We start from the raw sequence: 19,488 nt of genomic DNA on the forward strand, positions 1-19,488 counted from the left end.
CTCTCTGCTGTGGTCTGGGAAACATCAGAAGGTGGCCCAAGTCCTTGGGCCCCTGCACCGGCATGGGAGACCCAGCAGAAGCTCCTGGCTCCTGGCTTCAGATCGGTGCAGCTCCGGCTTTTGCAACCAGTTGGGAAGTGAACCATCAGATGGAAGACCTCTCTCTCTCTCTCTCTCTCTCTTTCTCTCTCTCTCTCTCTCTCTCTCTCTCTCTGTGTGTGTGTGTTTATTTGACTTTCAAATAAATAAATAAATCTAAAAAGGGGGGAGGGGGGGCGGAGTATAGGCCGGACATCAAGATGATTGGGGCCTCTGTAATTCATCCATTGCATGTTTGGGAGAGAACAGAATGCAAAGAGAAGCATCTCAAATTTGCTACCATGTAAAGTCCCAGAGCCAGATCCCATCAAATAGAGAACCGCCGAGACCGAGGCATGCCGGGGCCTGTACTCTCGCCAAGCCTTGGGAGAGTATCTTCCAGGGATCTTCTTATGAGAAGTCTTACTCTTGTACTCCATCACAGGCAGGGACTAGAATCTGAGCCATTTACAGATGTACAGTAAATGGTGCCAGAATGCTTATTTCATAAAAGATCTGAGCACCCATTCTGAAGATCACCTTTGTTCCAGGAGTGGATCAGAGACTGAGTGGAGCATCCAAGAGAGGGCGTGGCTCAGGCTCAAAAACAGACATAACTGGAAATGGCATCAGGCAACCTCAGGATCCCACTGGATTGCCATGGGAGACGGCCTCCTCATCCTATACAGAACACTGATGGGAAACTCACAACTTGCTCTTTTGTTGTTGTTGTTCCCAAGGATTTGGAAACAGAATCTGAGAAGCAAAAGAGACTGTTTACTTAATGTGAGACTGAACTTGCTTCTAGAATATTCTGAATGATCTGACTTCTACACCAACAACCCACTGCCCACCTGAGTACCAGGGACTCAGGCCCAGACGAAGCAGCCACAGACCCCTAAAGAACCACAGTTCATGGCCCTCCTGGTCATTCACCTTCAAGTCCAGGAAGACTGTGAGAAATAGGGTATGGACATTTTATGCAAGTGGCTGAAGAAGGTTTGGAAGGCTTTGTCACGATGGCCTGTGGTGGCCACACAACACTTTAAAAAAAAGATTTATTTATTTATTTGAAAGGCAGAATCACACAGAGAGAAGGAGAGGCAGAGAGAGAGAGAGAGAGAGGTCCTCCATCTGCTGGTTCACTCCCCAGATGACCACAACGGCTGGAGCTGCACCAATCCAAAGCCAGGAGCCAGGAGCTTCTTCTGGGTCTCCCACGTCCGGGCAGGGGCCCAAGGACTTGGGCCATCCTCCACTGCTTTCCCAGGCCATAGCAGAGAGCTGGATCGAAAGAGGAGTAGCCGGGACTAGAACTGGTGCCCATAAGGGATGCCAGCACTGCAGGCAGCGGCTTTACCCCTATGCCACAGCGCTGGTGCCACACAACACTGTCAGTCACAGCCCAAGCTGGTGTTTTCAGAGCCCGCTGCTGGCTACAGAACACATCTTAGCCTGCTGTCTCGGCAGCTCCGCCTCTGAGGCCCCGGGGTGCCTCCGTCTCGGCGGTTCTCTATTTGATGGGATCCGGCTCTGGCACTGAGAATATTCTTTTCATGGTAGCAAAATGGAGATAATTTTCTTCGCACAGTAAATGTGCTGTACATCATTTACTTCCTGTCTCTGAGGAGCCTTGGGAGACCCCTGTGGGCCAAGGCCATTGTACTGGACTCTGTCTAGTGGGTGGCCACTTGGCTCGCTATTCACCACAAGATAAGAGGTAGTGGCTTCAGGGGAGGAAATGAGCTGAAATGAGCTTAAAAAATCTTTGGAAATTCCATGTGCATTCAAGCAAAATTGGTGATGCCTGAGTAAACCCTTTTATGTTAGTCCATGTTTGAGTCTGTCTCTCATCCTGGTTCCAAATTCCATCGCAGCACAAAACTGCATCATCTGAAGTCTCTCCAGCTCATGTTTGAGTCAGTGTTATTAAGTCATCTCCTACTATCATCAAATAGGGGACCCCAAGCACTTGGGCCACCCTCTGCTGCTTTTCCCAGGCCATTAGCAGGCAGCTGGATTGGAAGAGGAGCAGCCGGGACACGAACCTGCGGTTGTACGGGATGCTGGCGCAGCAGATGGTGCCTTAACCCAGAGCGCCACAGCACCGGCCCCGAGACCGATCCTCGTAACAGTTCTTTCCGTATGTAAGACAGAGTTGTTAGCACAGCGGAATCTCCAGAACTTGTTCATTGGGCATCAGCAACTCCCCTCCCACCAGTCGGTGACAGTGCTACTCTCTGACTCTGTGAGTGTGACTATTTTAGATCCCGCACGGCAGTGAGATTTTGTAGTATTTGCCCATCTGTGGCTGATTTCCTTCACTGAGCCTGGTATCCTGGAAAGACAGCCTCCACGCCTACCCCGACATATGGCACTTTGGCTTGAAGATCAAACAGCGGACCCCTGAGAACACAGGAGAAAACCTCGCACGTGAAAAACGCCGAGGGGGAAAGAAACACCATTCAGTGCGAGTCTTGGATTAGACCTCGTTTTTAAACAACCTGCCTTTTCTTTGGTCTCCTCAAATAGTTTAAGCTGCTCTTCCGCAATTGCCTCTCTGTCCTACTATAAAAGCCTTTAGATGTTGCCTGTTCTTTGGGGTTTTATTCTCTTATGAAGGCTCCTCTGTGTGTGTGTGTATGTGTGTGTGTGTGTAAAGATTTAGTTTTTATTTACTTGAAAGAGTTACAGAGAGAGGTAGAGACAGAGAGAGAGGTCTTCCATCTGCTGGTTTACTCCCTAAAAGACCGAAATGGCCAGAGCTGAGCCAATCCAAAGCCAGGAGCCAGGAGCTTCTTCCCAGTCTCCCACATGGGTGCAGGGACCCAAGGACTTGGGCCATCTTCCACTGCTTTCCCAGGCCATAGCAGAGAGCTGGATTGGAAGTGGAGCAGCTGGGACTCAAACTTGCGCCCATAAGGGATGCTGGCACTGAAGGCAGCGGCTTTAACCAGGTGAGCTACAGTGCCGGCCCCTCCTGTGTTATTAAAACTTGTGTACATTTATCTGCTGGCCTTCTATTCATCTGTCTTACGTCAGTTTAATTCTAAATTGCCTTCTCCAAATCTTTAAAGTGTATCCGTGTTGTCACTATTACATGACTGCCTTCTTTTGAAACTGAAGAAGATTTCACTTTACGTATATACTGCATTTTCTTTCTCCATTCATGCACTGGTAGACATTTAGGTGATTTCTTTCATTTTTTAAAAAGATTTATTTATTTATTTGAAAGGCAGAGTGAAGAGAGAGAAGGAGAGACAGAGAGAGAAAGATCTTCCATCCGCTGGTTCACTCCCCAAATGGCCACAGCAACAGGTGCTAAGTCAGGCCGAAGCCAGGAGCCAGGAACTTCTTCCGGGTCTCCCACCTGGGTGCAGGGGCCCAAGGACTTGAGCCGTCTTCCACTGCCTTCTCAGGCTCATCAGTGGGAAGCTGGATCGGAAATGGAGCAGCCGGGATTCAAACTGGTACCCATATGGCATACTGACTCTGCAAGCCACAGCTTTACATGCTGTGCCACAGCGCCGGCTATTTCTACAGCTTGGAAATACTTCTTCTATTCCTTCCTTCATCCTTTCTTGCAGGTTCTTAATTGTTCTCATTGTCCCTGTCCAGCCCAAGACATCTAAGAATAAGGAACAGCCACAAAACAGACACAGCTGAGTGGCTGCGGGCTCCAGGGAGAGTGTGTACCCACCCCACCCCCGGGACCAGGACGAAGAAGATACATCCCTCACAGGTGTGGAAGGAAGATGTCCCCTCAGCCCACACCAGGACTGAAGTGAGAGAACATCACCCAGCAAGTCCAGTGGAAGAAGAGCAAGCTAGGGGTCTCAGGCCCCAGACAGGAGCTGTGCGCACGGACAGAGAAGAAACCAGATCTGAGCCAGGCTCCAGCCCTCTTGGGTCTGCATGAACTGAGAGGTACATTGGCCTGACCCTACCAAAGAGGTCACTGAGGGAGGACCCTTTTCTGGGATTCTGAAAGCCTCCCTACACGGGCTGGTGTTGTGACGCAGAGGGTAAAGCCACCAGTATCCCATATGGGTGCCGGTTCAAGTCCCGGCTGCTACACTTCCAATCCAGCTCCCTGCTCATGTGCCTGGGAGAGCAGCGGAGAATGGCCCAGGCCTTTGGACCCCTGACACCCACAGGGGAAGACCTAGGTAAAGCTGCTGACTTTGGTCTGGCCCTGCCCCAGCCATTGCAACTATTTGGGGGGGGGGGGTGAACCAATAGATGGAAGATCTCTCTCCCTCTCTTTCAAATAAAATTAATTAATTAAAAGAATTCCAATGTTATAGAAGCCTAGCAGCATTTTTCTCTCTCCAGGGGCCCCTCTAGTTGGATTTGTGTGAGTCCACTTTTTGTTAGTTTAACTAAAATACCTGAGATCTTTGGGAAAGAAAAAGTTCATTTCAGCTCACAGCTTGGAGATTACAGCACAGGATCAAGTGGCAGCATAGGCTGGTATCTGTGGAGACCGGAGAGAGAGAGAGAGAGAGAGAGAGAGACAGAGACAGAGACAGAGAGACAGAGAGAGAGAGGCCAAACTCGAACTTGAATAATAATCAACCTTCTTGCAAGTACCACCCTCCGAGGGCACACCCTCCCAATGACATCCCACCGGCCCCGCCTCTCAGGTGCTGTCATTAAACCAAATCTCCACCCTTAATCCATCAACCATGAACATGAAGACATCAGAGTTTGAATAGTGGCATGCGTTTTAGGGAGACGAATCTTGCCATACCCAAAACAGATACAAATATCTGTATCTTCTAGTATTTTTTTTTCAATGTTCAGTTTCCTTTAATGACCCCCATCTCCCTGAAGGACAGGTGCAGGCAGCTAGGCGATGGCAAGAGGCAGTCACTCGAAGACCTTGCCCTGATTGAAGGCTTTGCCTACATGCTGAAAGGCCCCCTCCCAGGTAAAGTACTCTCGAACCAGCGTCTGGGTTTCCTCGCTGCTTGGATCCAGTTTCCTCCACATATACGACTCGTAGTCCACCTGCCAATCTGGACTCAGCGGAAAGGCAAGCTCTTGGCCTCGGAAGACCCAGATCCCAGAAATGGAGCTGCTATTGTTGGTTCCAAAGAGGATGACACTGGCAAAGGCATTCTTCCTCAGCTTACCCAACCGCTGGAACATTCCAGTGATGAGGTTGCAACTCATGAAAGTCTGCGTGAGCTCTTCAGTACTCAGCATACCACAAAGACCAGCCATCCTTGTCAAAGTGCTCCCAAAAATATGGCAGCACCACAGAGAGAGTGTCCTCATTGGAGTACTTGCACTTAAACTCATCCAACACAAAGGTACTTTTGGGCAGGTGGGCAAAGGGGTCCTTTGCCTTGGGCTCAGCAGCCAGTGCCTGCTCGCATTCGTCCATCTCTTCCTCAGGAGCTGGGGCAGCTGCCTTTTTCTCCTCTTTCTGCTCAGCCTGGGGCTTCTGCTTCTCCTCCCGTGAGCCTTTCTCTTTCCGTGGAGTGTCCTTTTTAGGCTGGCTCTCTGCAAACTTTTTAGCATCAAACTGGGCCATCTTCTCACACAGTTTCACCTCCCCCAAGACAGCCCGAAACTGGGGTTGATTCATGCAGGGGAGGAACCAGCAGTTGGTATTCGGAAAAGCCTGGCAGAAAGAAGGTTCCAAGACCTGTTTATAGAGCCACAAAAGGGTGCAGACAACTGTGATGTCAGCCAGTGTCACTCGCTCGCCCACCAGGAAAGTCCTCGTCTTCAGGTGAGCATCCAGCAGCCCCAGAATCCACCTCACCTCTTCCTTTGCATTCTCAGTGGCCTGCTTGTTGTGATGCATGATGCCCAAGGTGGGGAACACCCAAGTGCTGGCTGGGGGCACTATGTCACTATCGGCAAAGCTCACCCACTGCACCATCTGGGCGGCCGCCTCTGGAGTACTTCCCCACAGCTCCTCATTGCTCACATAGTAGGCAATGGCGTTGCTCTCAAACACACAGAATCCATCATCACCTTCAAAAGCTGGAACCTTGCCAGCAGGGAATTTGCGGAGAAATTCAGGGGTTCGGTTGGTCTGGCCGAAGTGGAAGTGGGGGGGGGGTGCGGAGAGCACGCTGACCTGAGCCCCGCTGTACTGAGCAGCGATGAGGGCCTTAAAGGCCCTCCAGTTTTCAGGGTATGTGTACAGGGTCCCGGCCGCCATGGTGATTCCGCAGAGAAAGCTGTATCTTCTAGTATTAAACATGATTTCCCTCAGTCTCTTAACTTCTTGCTTTCACTAGTCCATTTTCCAAGAACACACACTCCTCTCCCCACCTTCACTTCTTGGTCTACGTTTTTGTGCCTCCCGGCCTTGTCTGCTGCTATCTGTGTACCACGATCCCCGAGTGCGTCTCGTGCCGTCGCCCTCATTCCCTCTCCCTGTTGCCTGCATTATTCATGTCCAGTCTGGCGCTAGCTCCCTGCATGCTCAACACTACAGACCCCTCCAGCCAAGCCTTTGGCTTTTCTTCCATAACTTCCGCCTGGTAATTTTATAAGCAATGACAGCACACTTTACGACATTGGGGTAGGTAGTGATTTCCTGGATAAGACCTCCAAAATACGGGCACTAAAAGCAAAACAAGTTGGGATTATGCACAGCAGAGGAAGCAATCAGTAGGGCGAAGCCACATCCAAAAGAGTGGGAGAAAATATTTGCAAATTATTTCTCTGACAAAGGATTAATATCCAGCACATGTAATAAACTTAAAAAACTAGTTGTCAGAATGGCTACTATCAAAAAGAAAGTAACAAATCCTGGCCAGGATGTGGAGAAACTGTTATGCATTGTTTTGGGGGATATAAATAAGTACAGCCACTATGTAAACAGTCGGGAGATTTCTTAGAAAGCTAGAAATAGAATCGCCATATGATCCAGCAACTGCCCCCCACTGGGTATCTATTCAAAAAGCATACAATCATTGTATCCGAGACATTTGCCCCACCCTTTTTATGGCAGCAGTGTTCACAATAGCCAAGATGTGGAACCAACCAAGGGGTTCATCATCAGATCAATGGATAAGGAAATTTGATATAAATGCACAGTGGAATACCATTGAGCCATAAAAAAGCATGAATTCTATAATTTGCAACAAAATGGATGGAACTTGCGGATATCATGGTAAGTGAAATGAGCCAGACACAGACAAATACTGCATTTCTCCCTTATATATGGGAGCTTAAAAAAATCCTGAACACGGCCGGCGCCGCGGCTCACTAGGCTAATCCTCCGCCTAGCGGCGCCGGCACACCGGGTTCTAGTCCCGGTCGGGGCGCTGGATTCTGTCCCGGTTGCCCCTCTTCCAGGCCAGCCCTCTGCTGTGGCCAGGGAGTGCAGTGGAGGATGGCTCAAGTTCTTGGGCCCTGCACCTGCATGGGAGACCAGGAAAAGCACCTGGCTCCTGGCTCCTGCCATCAGATCAGCATGGTGCACCGGCCGCAGCGCGCCGGCCGCGGCGGCCATTGGAGGGTGAACCAACAGCAAAGGAAGACCTTTCTCTCTGTCTCTCTCTCTCTCACTGTCCACTCTGCCTGTCAAAAAAAAAAAAAATCCTGAACACAATAATGATTACTAGAAGCTAGGAAGTCAGGTGAGGGAATATAGAGGGAGTTTAGGAAAAAAATTTTTTTTTGCAGTGATAAGAAATTGCTGCTACTCTCCAGGAACAAGGCTGAAGAGAAGAGCCAAAGAGGGGTGAATGGTTCATTAATTGCGATAAATACAAGATGTTAAAAGGAGGCAAAGCTGAGTGGTCCATTGTGACAAACATACTATATCTTAACATATATAAACAAGTACGTTAATAATAGGGGAAGCTGGTTTTGGGGGATATGAGGATTGTTTGTACTACTTCACAATTTTTGTTTTGTAAATCTAAAACTTCTGAAAATTTTTATTATTATTTTTAAAGATTTTATTTATTTGAAAGAGTACAGAGAGAGAGAGAGAGAGACGTCTTCCATCTGCTGGTTCACTCCCCAACTGGCCACAATGGCTAGAGCTGTGCCGATCCAGAGCCAGGAGCTTCTTTTGGGTCTCCCACACGAGTACAGGGGCAAAAGCACTTGGGCCCTCTTCTACTGCTTTCTCAGGCCACAGCAGAGAGCTGGATTGGAAGAGGAGCAGCTGGGACTAGAACCGACGCCCATATGGGATGCCTGTGCTGCAGGTGGAGGATTAACCTACTGAGCCATAGCGCCAGCCCCTGCAATTTATTTTTTTTAAAAATGACATTCACCATAGAAATATAAAGGACATAAATAAATCATCCAAAATATATGGTTCCTTTCTCTTCTGCGGCTCACCCCAGCTCAGCTTTCAAGATTCGATTCAGCCTTTCCTGACGACTTCGCCTGCCAAGAGCTTCTGCTCTCTCTGCATCCTATAGTCCTGCATTCTTCCCTCAGTGCACCCAATCCTAGTTTGCAACTAGAAAGTTATGTTTTTTCCATTGGTATGCTGATAGGAAATGTCTGTTCTGCTCATTATTTTATTTTAAAGATTTATCTAAAAGATTTACTTGAAAGGCAGAGTTAGAGAGAGGAGAGGCAGAGAGAGAGAGGTCTTCCATCCACTTGTTCACTCCCCCAGTTGGCTGCAATGGCTGGAGCTGTGCTGATCCGAAGCCAGGAGCCAGGAGCTTCTTCAGGGTCTCCCATGCGGGTGCAAGGGCCCAAGGACTTGAGCCATCTTCCACTGCTTTCCCAGGCCGTAGCAGAGAGCTGGATCGGAAGTGGAGCAGCTGGGACTTGAACTGGTGCCCATATGGGATGCAGGCACTGCAGGCAGCAGCTTTACCCACCACGCCACAGTGCCGGCCCCACTCATTATTTTATACTCAGCACCCAACACAGATGCTGTAGGAGCTTAACTATGTTTCATTTCAATGAATAAGCTGAGTGACAATTTGTCTGTCTGCTAAACTTCCTTAGCATTTTTTCTCCCATCTTTGGCTGTTCCACTTGGCCTTGTTCCTGGAGAGTAGGGGTTGTCTCCCTACCACTGCAAAACTTTATTAAGCCATCTGCAGTCTGCAAAGGACTGTGGGAGAGGAGACATTATGTTAACACTCTATATGGCTTTGATCAGCTCTGGGTCTGTTCCTCTCTCCAGTATGAGATTAAGGGGGCCAGCGCTGTGGTGTAGAAGGTAAAGCCCCCACCTGCAGTGCCGGCATTCCATGTTGGTGGCAGTTCAAGTCCTGTCTGCTCTTCTTCCAATCCAGCTCTCTGCTATGGCCTGGGAAGGCAGTAGAAGATGGCTCAAGTCCTTGGCCTCTGCACCCATGTGGGAGACCCAGAAGCAGCTCCTGGCTCTTGGCTTTGGATTGGTGCAGCTCCAGCCGATGCAGCCAGTTGGGGAGAGAACCAGTAGATAGAAGACCTCTCTCTCTCTCTGCATCTCCTCTTTCTGTGTAACTCTTTCAAATAAATAAATAAATCTTTAAAAAAAAGATTAAGGAGTTGGACTAAACTAAGGTTCTCGAATTACCTTCTAAAATCAGGGTACTTGGGGGGGCGTCCCTCTTCAGGGCTGTGTAATTGAAATTGTTGGTGTAGAACACCTTGACTAGATGAGACTGAAATAGACTTATGGCTTACCTTCAAGGTGGCTCAAATTCTGCCAAGAACTCCCTCCTTTACCCCCAGCTCCTAGCTACTGTGCAAGCTATTATGTTTGCTTTGTGAATAACTAGTGGAGGTACAACACTGATAGGGTCTTGTTTTTAGGTTGCTCTTTCACTCACATGTGAATGAGTGTGACCATATAAGGGGAGAAAGCATAAAATACGTACTGGGTTTTGAAGAGGTAGTACAACACTAGAATTTTTACAGACCAGCGTTGTAGTGCAGGAAGTTAAGCAGCTGCCTGCAATGCTGGCATTCCATATGTGCACTGGTTCGTGTCCCAGCTGCTCCACTTGCAATCCAACTCCCTGTTAATGGCCTGAGAAAAACAGCGGAGGGTGGCTCAAGTGTTTGGGCCCCTGCTGCCCATATGGGAGACCAGGGTGAAGCTCCTAGCTCTTGGCTTTCTCTTGGCCCAGGCCTCAAATTCTGGCTACTTGAGGGTATGAACCGGCAGATGAAAGATCTCTGTCTCTCTGTGTAACTCTTTTCAAATAAATAATCTGTTAAAAGCTGAGGAATAATTTTACATGAATTACATATTGAAATGGAGCAGTTATACTATTAACATTCATTTCACCTACTTTTTTAATGTGGCCATTAGAAAATTTAGTTACATGCCTTTCATTATATATATATTTAAAAATTTTTTTAAATTTACTTGACAAGTAGAGATAGAGACAGTAGAGAGAAAGAGAAAGGTCTTCCTTCCATTGGTTCACCCCCCAAATGACCACTACGGCTGGCACTGCGCCGATCTGAAGCCAGGAGTCAGGTGCTTCCTCCTGGTCTCCCACATGGGTGCAGGGGCCCAAGTACTTGGGCCATCCTCCACTGCCCTCCCAGGCCACAGCAGAGAGCTGGACTGGAAGAGGAACAATTGGGACTAGAACCCGGCACCCATATGGGATGCCGGCGCTGCAGATGGAAGATTAACCAAGTGAGCCACGGCGCCGGCCTCTCGTCTTTTAGCAGCATTGCTTTGTTTATGATTTAGTGCACTAGTACTCCATGTTTTGTGACTTTACAAGCTTTCAGATCTTGCCTCTCAAGTGTGGTCTCTGAGCAGCAGCACTGTCACCGGAAGTTTATGAGAAATGAGACTCACCAGCCCCACCCACCTCAGACGCACACTGCCAGTCTGCATTTTAGCTAGGTCCTGAGACGATGTGCGTGCAAGTTTGTCAGGCTTGATCTCGATTACTGTAGCAGACCTCCATTTTTTCCCTACCATGTTTTAACTTCACTGGACCTACTGCATCACACACTTAACAAGATAGTCCAGAGGATTCTGGGCTCTAGGAATCCATAGAACGTTCTGGGCATATTCTGTGGAAGGGCTCATTGAATTTATTTTCCTATTACTAAAGCATTAGTTCTCAAAGGAACAGCACTTGAAGACTTGTTAGCAATGTATCTGCTGGGAAGTGGGTCCAGTGATGTTTTAGTGAAGCCCGATTGGTGATCCTGACATCAAAAGCCGGAAAATGACTGAGAGACCGAAGGCGAAGGAAGCTCCTCTCAGCTTGTTAGCACAGTCTGAATAATGAGCTTAGCGTTGCCCTGAACTGACTGGCATCACGTGAACTATAGAGCAAGCAAGGGAAAGATGCCAGACTGGATTTTACATGTACTGAATTTGATGACACTAATTTCAAACGTTTATCGAGGAGTTTTCTATGTGTGTATTCGGCCCAGCAGAAAGATTAAGAAAATGGGCGCTACAACCAAATCTGAATTTGAGACCCAGCTCTGCTTCTTGCCGATCAACAGGTTTGTACAAGTTGTTTAATCTTTCTAAATTTATCTGTCTACACCTATCTTGAGTAACCAGATCAAGGTTGTCACTTTGCTGTATTAAAATCTTTCTTTGTTAAAGGATCTCTCCCATACGACTATTTCTTTAATACCCCAAAGTGGAAAATTGCTTTTTATTCTGATTCCCTTGTTTCACTAATTCAATCTGATCTGACTCCAATTACACAAGTGATACGGTTACTTCACTGACTTGTTCACACCTCATCTCCCTACCTTCATTTCACTTGGTTCAATGACTGTTTTCAGTGATATTCATGTAGATATGAATCTGACTTGTCAGTTTAAACACGTTATTTGAAAACACTTTTAGAATACCATTCTAGTAACTTTCAAATCCATGATTTGAGAGGTAGATGCAGAAGAGATCAAGAGCAAGTGAGCTGCCATGTGTTCCCATACACTGGTTCAGGGGCCAGGGGCCCCAAGAACTCAATCTCGATTTCCCATGTGGGTGGCAGAACCAAATACTTGAGCCATCATTGCTGCCTCACAGGGGCTGCGGAGTTAGAGGCCACAGCTCGGTATAGAGCCAAAGCACTCCAATGTGGGCAGCAAGCACTTACCAGTATCTTACCTTCTCACCTAAAGACTCGCCTCACACAATTCTGAGGAAGGTCTAGAATCACAGCTGGTGTTTCAGGGAAGATTTTAAAATACAGATGGGTAAGACTGTTGCTTAGAAAACTAAACCTAGCAAAACAAGGACAACATGAGGGTGAATATACTACGACTGTTGGAAACTTTAGAAGTCTATAATAACTTGGACTTTAGGTGTAATCCATCCGATTCCAGCTGTAACATACATTCAACATGAATGAGGAAAACCTGATAGTGTGCCAAGTGCTGGTGCTAAAACCTGGTAATGGTATACTAATGCCTGGCTACCATACCAACAAGTAAACAAAAAGAGCAGAAGATAAAATTCACTGATTTCCAACTAAGAATCTGTTCAGTTCTGAATAGTAAAGTTCTTTAGGCTGATATACAATAGATAATGTAATAGTCATTCTCTCCTTTTAAAATGACAGTCTTTCTGAGAACTGGTGAAAGTGGATTACATTTAAATGTTTAAGTCAATTAATTATGTTTAAAACACTAGTTCTATATAGTCACCAATGAATGACTCATACTGTATGATTGACATTTAGATACAGCTGTGTTGTGTGTCCTACAGGGGACTGGACTAAATCAACAATTTATTACAGCCAGTCTTTTTTTTTTTTAAATACATTTATTAACCAATGTTAACACATTAAATGAATCTATATATTGCTAGTCAGAGCAGCTTACAAAATGCCAGAATGCATCATAGAACTGGACAGCCACAATGAATAATTACAATGTGCATAGTGGCTAAGCTCAACACCTTGATATAGCTTTATGATTTGCAGAAAAATTTTAATGATTCCTAAAACAATCAATTGTAATTTTACCTAAAACTTTTACAAAACCAGGCCACAATCTCTTTTTTTTAATTTTGTTTTTTTTTTTTTTTTTTAAACACACAGTTTTCACGCTGTAGTAACTTGGAAATGTGCAACCGTGTCAACAGAGACAAAAAAGCCAAAGTAACACGAATCTCACTTTCATGCAGCTATCAGTTAAATATTACATACTCTGGAATGATTTTACACCAAAAATATTTCCACAATAACTTGCTCTCATAGGGGTGGATCGAAGTTTTAAAACTTGAAAAATAATCAAAGAAGGTTAAGTGTTCTTGGTTATGACATTTCTATCAGTGCCACGAACCGTGGCAACAGTGACTAATTACACAGCAACACAGAGGGAACAATGATGCCCAGTTACTGCATAATTTAGGTACATTGTATGAAATGGGGCTACTGGGTAGTTTGTACAAAATATTGTGCACCATTTGGCAGTAGTTTGTCAATTAACTTGTGTCACCACCATCTGCAACAGCATCAAGATTAGATGGATATTTCACAGAAGACTTAGTTCAGTTACATTTTTCTTTAGAGTGACCCTGACAAACCTGGAGAAAACTTTTTAAAAGGCTTTTCTCCTGATTCTTTCACTTCCATTTTGAGTAATTGCTTCAATAAATATCAAAGGTCTAAATAAATATTTACAAATTATTTCTCTAACCTCAAAAAATACCTAAATGATAAATGGGAATTTGACTTGGTCTAAGATCAGTCTTTGAAAAAAAACAAAAACAAAAACAAAAACAAAAAACAAAACATAAATGGTGAGATACTTTTAAAGAAAAGTAATTTAAGTTCTCCTGGCTGCATTTTATATATCTATGTATAAAAAAATCATTATTCAACTATCGATCCATTCCTATTGGTAATGCTTCTTAACCCAGACATTCCGCAAGATACAGACTTTTTACAAATCACGGCATCTTTAGTACAAGAAAATTAACATGCATTATTCTCCACTCTGTGTACAGTGATGGAGCTCACTAGGAGGGAATGACCCATGACCACAAACATAACGGCTTCTGTGAAACTTAAGTGCTTTCTGTCCTTTCAGTATTAACTTATAATACACGAGGTGACACCAGATAATAGGCAGTTAGATGATATTTGGGAAGGGAAGGGAAGCATTAAAGAAATTTGTATGCCTCATCTATAATTTCATGTATGGATAAAGGTAGTTTTTGGCTTTTTATTTTTTGTTATTTATTCATTACAAGCACTCATGTTAGGACAAAGATGAAATGTGCAAACTTTAAAATTTAAATATTCATTTTCTCTAAGATCCAGCTCAGTAAAAGATTACCCCAGTTCCCTGCAATTTTAAACTACAAGATCAAAGCTAATAATTTGTTATAAAAGTTATATATTGAAAAGAAATAATGAAAAACACAATTGGGAAATATTTAAGAAAAAATACGCAGGACTAGCCCTGCTGTGTCAACCCTGTTCCCTAAATTCAATCATATACCCACTGGCATAACCAATAGATAATGCCTTTGAACAGTAAATTAAGCTGAACAAAACCAGCTCAACAAGGTTAAGAAATAAACGTCACGTCAAGGTAGTATGTTTTATTTCTGAAACAGTTCTGTAGTTCTTACATTCAGATCTATTCGAAATGTTTCTTTGTTAAACTCACTTATATTCACCTGTTGTTTTTTTAAAGATCTTTTGTTTAAAGGTTAAAATCTCTGTAAAACCTAAAAATGCTTTAAAATTTGCTGAAAATGCAACAAATTCTCAATTAAAATTTATTTAAAATAATACCCTCCACTGATGTTACTTTTACCCCCTGAAAAACTCTGGAGGAGCATTAACAAAAGATTTAAACTACTGTGCAAAATTTCTTCACGAAAAGTGTTTAAAGGCTGGTGCAAAATGGGAAGCAAATTCTAAACAATTTTGGCTTCTTGGAAACAAAAACCGCTCTGTCTGAGAAGAGTAATCATTGGGGTGACTCTCCAGGAAGGACCAGCTTCATCTTTTCCGGCGACAGGTGCGCTTGTGCTCCGCATGCCAGTGCTCCTGCTGACACTTGATTGAGCAGTAGGACGTGTTCCAGCAACAGTGGTACATGGCCTCCTCTTCACAGTTGTAGCACTGTGAAGAAAAAGGAGCAATTTTTTTTTAAGACTTGGAATTGCATAAGTAAGAAACTGTTTAAAACTGCAGACTCTAGATTGTGCTGTTAAGATTTTTTCTGGCTCAATCTTAAAACTAATAAAACTATCTGGCTGTCAGGAAACTCAAGTTCACATGTAGTAGATAACACATCCATTTTTTTTTTTTATTTTGCCATGACTACAGAATCATTCTCATCAACATACAAACATCAACTGTTTCCTTTTTCTTAAAAAACAAAACAAAACAAAACAAAACAAAAAAACCTCTTGTCTGCAAATTCCTTCCCAGTGACCACTCTCTTTCTCTGTTCCCCTACAATTTCCCTGAAAGAATCACCTCAACTTGCTATTTGTTTTCTTACCGTTATTTCATGCATCTACTGCAGAATTTCACTTCAACTACTCCAATACATATGCTGTTATGACCTCAAATCTAGTGATCAAGTCTCAGTATCCATCTCTATTTGGCGAAGTCTGAAGCTATTTCTGACTGTCACACTCTGGGAGAGAAGGTGCTGCTGATGGGTGGAAGCCTGGGAGGCTGCTAAACATCCCACAAAATGCCCTGCACAAGACCCCTCTTCTTTTTTTTAATTTAATTTAATTAATTAATTAATTAATTTATTTATTTGACAGGCAGAGTGGACAGTGAAAGAGAGAGACAGAGAGAAAGGTCTTCCTTTGCCGTTGGTTCACCCTCCAATGGCCGCCGCGGCCGGCGCACCACGCTGATCCAAAGGCAGGAGCCAGGTGCTTCTCCTGGTCTCCAATGGGGTGCAGGGCCCAAGCACTTGGGCCATCCTCCACTGCACTCCCGGGCCACAGCAGAGAGCTGGCCTGGAAGAGGGGCAACTGGGACAGAATCCGGCGACCCGACTGGGACTAGAACCCAGTGTGCCGGCGCCGCAAGGCGGAGGATTAGCCCAGTGAGCCGCGGCGCCGGCAAGACCCCTCTTCTGACACTCAATGTTCTGGCCCGTACACAGCACTCGGGTTATACTACTGGGATACAGGAGAAGAAAACAGTGAACAGTTCAAGCTGGGTGGTAAAACAACAATGTAAGGAATAGCAATGGAAAGGAAGATGAGAGACTGAGTTTCGGATATAAACAACACTTGTCAATAGGTTAGTATACATCTGTGAATGCTTCAAAAAGTTTGTGGAAATGCAATTAAAAAAACATATTTAGATAGTGCAAAAAATTCAAATCCAGGCCTAGTTTTTCATAATACATATTTTCCTTGGACTTTCTGAGGTACCCCTGGGTGCAAGCTATATAAATAGAAACATACATACTGATAACTGATGTCGATCTGATGGGCAGTGAGTCCAGGAGGGAGGACTGAGGGAGTCCAGTTTACATTTGGGACCTAAAAATTCTACACTCTAATTTCTTTCTCAGTTATATACTTTATGCTTCATTTATTAAAATTAACTTTTGAAGTGTTTTTTTTGTGTGTGATCGTCTGCCATTACGACTTTAGTACAATTACTGTTACAGGTTGAAGGAGAAAGCCAATGCCACCAACTGCTCGTGTGACTTTGAACAAAGCCTGTTACCATCTTTCTTAGTTGCCTCATCTTTAAATTCCATCCATCCCTTCTCCTGTTTCTTCAGTGTCCCATTAATTTGTGCATTCATCTGTTTTGCATTCCTTCTTTTCTTTGTAGATATATTTAAAAGATATTTCTCATGACTGTGTTTCAAAATCAGTACCAATTTTTTGGCATCTGATATATCTACATGCTTCCTTTCCCAACATTGTTTTCTTTCTTCCAATAATGTAAGACAGAAGAACCTGATGAGAAGAAAAAGCTTAAGATTTGGAGACTAAAGAAAATGAGTTCTAGCTCTACCAAACAGGTTTTTAGCTACTGCTTAACTCTGTAGGCTAAAATTCCTCATCTAAAAGAGTGGGGATGAAAATACCAATGTTACCTTTAACAAATGATAAAATGCTGATAAATGCAGCATTATGATTCTTTCTGAGAGCCTTTCCACTTTCTTGGTTCTTAATAAATGTACAGGGATTTTCTTATAAATCTGGTATCCACTTGCTAGCCTTGACATGTCTCTACCTGAGGACAAAATCGTTATAGACAGGATCGTTGGGCATACTGTGCCTATTATATCTTGAGAACACCTTAATTCCTATGTAGTGACACTTATTTCATTACTTACCATTTTTCCTACCAAGTTTTCTTCATATTTATATGCTGTTTCCTTTTTCCTTCTTTCCAAATTTTTATTGCAATTTTTAAAATGTTTAATTCTTTCATGAAAAGTTTACATGTATTTAAAGAATCTCTTTAAATAATGTAGGGTAGATAAAATGAAGGATTAAAAGTTATTATAAAACTTTATATAGAAATTCTTAGAATCAAAACCAAGTTATGACCACTCAGGAGCACAACATTTTCCCCCACCAAATAACTAAGCATTTTGGAGTCTGTCAGAAGAGTACATGGTTCTCGTATATTCAGAAGCTCCTACTCTAGGCGGGAGGATGAGATTTACAAATAAAACCTAATGACATACTAGTCAGGTTTAAGAGTGTAGTTGGAAACCAATGAGATGTTATTACTATAAAGTAAAAATCATCAATTTCACTAAAAGAATCTAATGTATAAATGTTACGTGCAGGGAAATCTGAAAATCTTTAATGCATGCATTATTGTGATACTTATATTTATAATTTCACAATCTGGATTTTAACTATTTTAAGTCCTCAAGTAAAAGCCAGGGTCATCCAACTGGATGGATGGAGAAATTATATAAATTGTACATAAACATGTTATGAAGTAAAGTACATGGGCATTTTAAAAAGTTCATGGAAAATCTCAATTATGAAAAAGCTATACATAAATTTCAATTTTTTCATTAGAATACACATTTTAATTCTATATTTTTCCACAAATTTTTAAAAGCACTTTTCTGTTATAATCTCAATTTAACAAAGTAATCCTGACAAGTAGTGAGTAGTGGGGTCCTGGGGTTAAGAGATTACAGGACTTCAAATAAAAATTTTTGAATTAACTAAGGATGATAATTGTACAACAGATCTTATTTCAGGAATAGTTTTTATATACGTCTCCTATACTGCTCTGAATTGAACTTCATCATACCTGTGGTGTATTTTCAGAAATGATTTTTTTTTTTTTTTTGACAGGCAGAGTGGACAGTGAGAGACAGACAGAGAGAAAGGTCTTCCTTTACTGTTGGTTCACCCTCCAATGGCCACTGAGGCTGATGTGCTGCAGCCGGTGCACTGCGCTGATCCGAAGCCAGGAGCCAGGTGCTTCTCCTGGTCTCCCATATGGGTGCAGGGCCCAAGCACTTGGGCCATCCTCCACTGCACTCCTGGGCCACAGCAGAGAGCTGGACTGGAAGAGGAGCAACCGGAACAGAATCTGGGGCCCCAACAGGGCCTAGAACCCGGTGTGCCGGTGCTGCAGGCAGAGGATTAGCCTAGTGAGCTGCGGCGCCAGCCAGAAATGAGATTCTAAAAAAAAATACTGGTGAAGAAGAGCAAGATGGCAGCTGAGTATGTGTTCCAATGATTATCTCCTACCCTGAGACACCAACAGCTTTTTGAACAGCTATTCACACACCAAGTCACCTAGACACGAGCTACAGAAGCCTACTAAGAGAACAAAGTGCCTGGTTTTTCTATAAAAACGAAATACACATTGAAAAAGGCAGGAAGGAGAGAGTTGCCCACGACATCGTTCTCCCAGATCCAAGTAGCACAGCATGGAGAGAGATGCCTCACCTCCTCTTGGGGGAGGCAGAGGGAATTAAGTCCAGACCTCAGACCTGAAACCCAGTACTAAGCCTGCTCTAGCAAACCTCAGCTAAACCTTGGTATCTTCCTTAGCCAGGCAGCCAAGGGACCACTTCGACCTTAGGGCTTTGTTTTATAGCTCAATGCCAGTCCTACAGCGGTGAGACAGCACAAGACACAAGACCAAAGGCCTCTAGCATGAGACCAGTGCCAGCAGGTGGGAGAAACTTGTGCCTTGGTGGGAGATTTGTTTCAGCATACATCACTGCCAGCACTGCACAAGCCTGGCATGCACCTCGACTGCACAGGACTCGCTGTGTTAACTGGGAGACTTGGGTGCCACCCAGATTAGTGTCAGCCTGGACAGCCAAGTGACCGCCTCCACCGCTTCTCCCCCAGCCTCAGGCAGCAAGAAAACTTCAACCACAGGGGAGGAGGACAGGAAAGTGAGCTCATGGCTCTGCCCTGAAGGGCAGTGCCAGTCTCACTGCAGCTAAGACCCCACACAGAGGCTCCTATTCCACAGCCAGTCCTCACAGACAGAGCCTCAAGACCTGCACCTTGATAGGAAAGATAAATATTTTGGC

General features: G+C 44.3%; 1 protein-coding gene and 1 pseudogene across 38 annotated transcripts in view; both read right to left on the minus strand.

Annotated features, from left to right (window-relative positions):
* Positions 1–4,865: 4,865 nt before the first annotated feature.
* On the minus strand, positions 4,866–6,283 carry LOC100358479 (elongation factor 1-gamma pseudogene; annotated as a pseudogene).
* Positions 6,284–12,755: 6,472 nt separating this feature from the next.
* Positions 12,756–19,488, minus strand: part of ZMYND11 (zinc finger MYND-type containing 11) — a 129,354-nt gene continuing 122,621 nt past the window's right edge. For all 38 annotated transcript variants that reach the window (XM_089311842.1, XM_089311839.1, XM_070056008.2 and 35 more), the window contains one exon: positions 12,756–15,092. In XM_089311842.1, the coding sequence (XP_089167968.1) occupies positions 14,970–15,092 (123 nt within the window). In that variant the 3' untranslated portion in view covers positions 12,756–14,969. The remainder of the gene's footprint in view (positions 15,093–19,488) is intronic.

Source organism: Oryctolagus cuniculus, chromosome 13 (genome assembly GCF_051225735.1).
Source record: "Oryctolagus cuniculus isolate XC-2025 breed Fujian yellow rabbit chromosome 13, ASM5122573v1, whole genome shotgun sequence".
Lineage (NCBI taxonomy): Eukaryota > Metazoa > Chordata > Mammalia > Lagomorpha > Leporidae > Oryctolagus > Oryctolagus cuniculus.